General features: G+C 56.6%; 1 protein-coding gene across 1 annotated transcript in view; it reads right to left on the reverse strand.

Annotated features, from left to right (window-relative positions):
* PSMA5 (proteasome subunit alpha 5) overlaps positions 1 to 2,823 on the reverse strand; it is a 12,339-nt gene extending 9,516 nt beyond the window's left edge. Inside the window, exons 1-2 of the mRNA XM_009272450.2 lie at positions 2,737 to 2,823; positions 274 to 400 (exon numbers count right to left, since the gene is read on the reverse strand). Coding sequence (XP_009270725.1) covers positions 274 to 322 — 49 coding nt within the window. The 5' untranslated portion in view covers positions 323 to 400; positions 2,737 to 2,823. The remainder of the gene's footprint in view (positions 1 to 273; positions 401 to 2,736) is intronic.
* Between the last annotated feature and the right edge of the window lie 412 nt (positions 2,824 to 3,235).

Raw genomic sequence — 3,235 nt, forward strand, 5'->3', positions numbered from 1 at the left:
CTCTTCCTGCTCCCGTAGCTATGTCCTGCTGGCCAGGAGCCTGGAAAACCAGTGACCAGGACCCGGCGTTCACCGGGAGGGATGAGCCCCCCTGCTCAGCTCAGCAGAGCTGCCTGCAGGGAAGGCTGGCCCTGAAACGCAGCTCCTGAAACTCCCGGGGGACAGAGTCTTATTTTTTTTAATACATCTCTCTCTCTCTCTCCCCCCAAAGCTTGAGGGATGCTCCCAGGGCTCTGCCAGAGGGGCACCCGAAGCTCGCTTCTTTCTCCTTACCTATGTGGGAATCGATTTCCACAATCTTCTCGATGCTGCTGGGTTCCATGAGCGGGGAGGTGATCCTCTTCTCCACGGCCAGGCAGACGCCCTCCGAGGTCTGGATCCCGATGGCCGTGGAACCAAGCTGAAAACCACCGCGCGGTTACCGCCGCCGCACCCGACACGGGGTCCAGCCGCGACAGCTCGCGTAAACGTAAACGGCGCGACGCTGATTTTGACTTGTATTATTTGCAGGCGCTTTGTTTTGGAGAGAAGCGCATCACCAAGGCAGAAACCCACCCGCCAGGCTCCACCGCTTTGCGCACCGAATTTTAAATGCTGCGACTTGAACTGGGGAACTGGAAAGATTCAACCCGTGCTACTTCCCAGCCGATTAGTTCATCAGAACCCAGCAGGGCTGCTGCAAATCATTAATCTCTTCCCCGAGCAACGTCAGTTTTTACAGCTTAAAGCCTTACGAATTTAAAAAGGCCTTGCGAATCTTCCTTTGCGAGACAAATTAAATTTTGAAGCGAGAGAGGAGGATTTCACATAATGGCCTTAATTCCGACTGCATCCGTACTTCTGGCTTGGGCATTTCTCTTTCCATTAGCTCCTTTTCTCCCAAGGGTCCTCGTACCCACAAAATTTACGATGGGGACGGGAGCATTTTGTGCACGTACCGTTTTCCAGGCAGCAGTTAATCACCCGCGGCGAGTTTTACCCTGGTCTTGCAGGACACCAACAGCGTCACCACGGCCATGAGCCCAGCCGAGGAGGGGGTCAGATCTCAAGGGCTCCCGGCAGCCCCCACCTTGCTCCCACCAACCCCCACCTTCCTAAGGGACTTCGCAGCTTCTCCACGCTGGGGAATTTACCGGAACAACTGTACCAGCCGCGGCGTGGAGATGCTGACTCCGAATATCCAAGTCAGGCTACACGATAGGATTTTAGCAGCCAGCTTCCCCGGGTAGCTACGCCCGTAACCACGGGCCTGGCAGAGGGGAACCTCCCTGTCGCAGGCACTCACGGTTTTAGACGTCGCCCAACGCTCCCGTCCTTTATGCACGCAGCCTGCCACAGCTGCGCGCAAAGCCCGGGGGGGGAAGAAGGGACACCTGATGTCATTTCAGACGTATTTTTGTTAGCGAAGCTACGGCACGCGGATGAAAACTCCTCCTACGCCCCTAACACACGGGCGCCACGCGTAACGCGTCGCAAGAGCCACCCGAGCTGCAGCAGTTTCGTCGGTGAGCTTATGGGCTGAGCTGGGGAAGAGGGAGAAGCCAGAAGGCTCCCGCGTGATTGCTGCTCGAGATGTCTTTGCAATTATACAGCCAGCACGGCGACCGACATCCTTCCGAGAGTTTTTACTTCCCAATGCCTTAATAAACGTTATTACTTTTTGCCTCCTCATTCAAGTAGTGCTTCAACGAGCTAAAGCAGTGCAGGGAAGATAAAGCCAGCACCCTCCTCTTCCCCAGCCCAGACACAGGCCTGCTCAGGGCTTCTTCGCTTCATCTCTCGACCAGTTTCCCCCAAGTTTAAACTTATTCCCAAATGAACGCCCACGTTCTCAGAAACAAGAACATTTATCAGTCAAGAACACTTAATGCCCCCAGAAAGGCCACTCGGCTCTGCAGAGGGAGGTTAGCTGGCTCCTAACAAACTTCACCTTCGGGTTTTAAAATTCGGGTTTAAAATATTTCACCTGAGCGAACGGTGACCTGCTCCAAGCTGCAAGAGCAGCGAGCTAAGAAAAGTCGACCTAGCGAGCGAAAAGTTGCCGCTTTTGGGGTTGGTTTGGTTTGTTTTTTTTTTAAGGGACTCCTTTATAAAGCCCACGGGCCAGAAGGGAACACTGCATTAGCTCAGGGAGGCGAGGAGAAAGCAGAGCGCTCCTCTGCTCTTAGGCAAGCGTTTATGGACATGAAGCGCAGGACGCGCTGGCAGCGTGAGCTTCCGCAGGCGGAGCCACGGCGTACCGGCACTCAGGACCTCTCGCTTCAACGTTGACTTCTAGTAGGTTTGGTTTGGGGATTGGCATCTTCGGCCTGTGTTTGGTTTGGGGGCAAATCGGTTGGTAGGAGACAGGGAGGGGAACGTTCCCCTGCATTTGGGGGAAAGCGACGGCTTTTGGTTCTCCGCGACCCATAAAAGAGCAGAGCTGCAGGAGGTTTGGCTGGACGGAAGGAACCGAACGCCGGCACGCAGCTCTCCTACTACGAACCGTAGGTGAAAGGCCGGCAAAGAGCCGCCAGAGCGGTTGCACGCAGGAGCGGCACCTATGGAGAAAGGCAGCAGCTCCCGCCCGGCGTTGCGTTACCGCCCTGGGGGCCGGCGAAACCCTGCCTCACTGCAGAGCGAGGCCGGAGCCCGGGCGAACAGAACCCGCCTGTTTTATTTCTGACCAAACCCAGGCCTTCGGTTTGAAAGGGCCCGTAAGATCGCAGTTTGGCAACCAGACGGGGCTGACGGTACCTTTATGGCCTCGATGGCGTACTCCACTTGGAACAGCCTCCCCTCCGGAGAAAAAGTGTTCACACCCCTGCAAGAACAACATCAGAGACGGCGTAAAGGGCAGGAAACCGAAGGCTGACAAGAAACGCAGCTCCTTATTCAGGACCGGTGGCGGGAAGGGCGATGCCAGCTGGGGACGGGGGCAGCCGGAACACGTCGCGGCTTCGCTGGAGGCAGTCACCCTCGCGGCAGACGCTCGCAGGGTCTGGATTCAGGATGCTTACGGAGAAAGAGAACAAAAGGAACGCCAGCGGGTCTAGTTACAGGTCAGGAGGGGGTTTGTCGCCATGGCACACTGCACACCGCGGCCGCTGGAAGCACGTCGTTGCCTTCGGACGCTCTGCCTCCTCCCAGCACCGGGAGACAGCAGGATTTTGTTTTACCAGCCCAGGCCCGTTCCTTTCTCCGGACACCCCAGCGCATCCTTGTTTCACCGCCCGTTCCTTTCTCCGGACACCCC

Source organism: Aptenodytes forsteri, unplaced genomic scaffold (assembly GCF_000699145.1).
Source record: "Aptenodytes forsteri isolate BGI_AS27 unplaced genomic scaffold, ASM69914v1 Scaffold910, whole genome shotgun sequence".
NCBI classification, from domain to species: Eukaryota; Metazoa; Chordata; class Aves; order Sphenisciformes; family Spheniscidae; genus Aptenodytes; species Aptenodytes forsteri.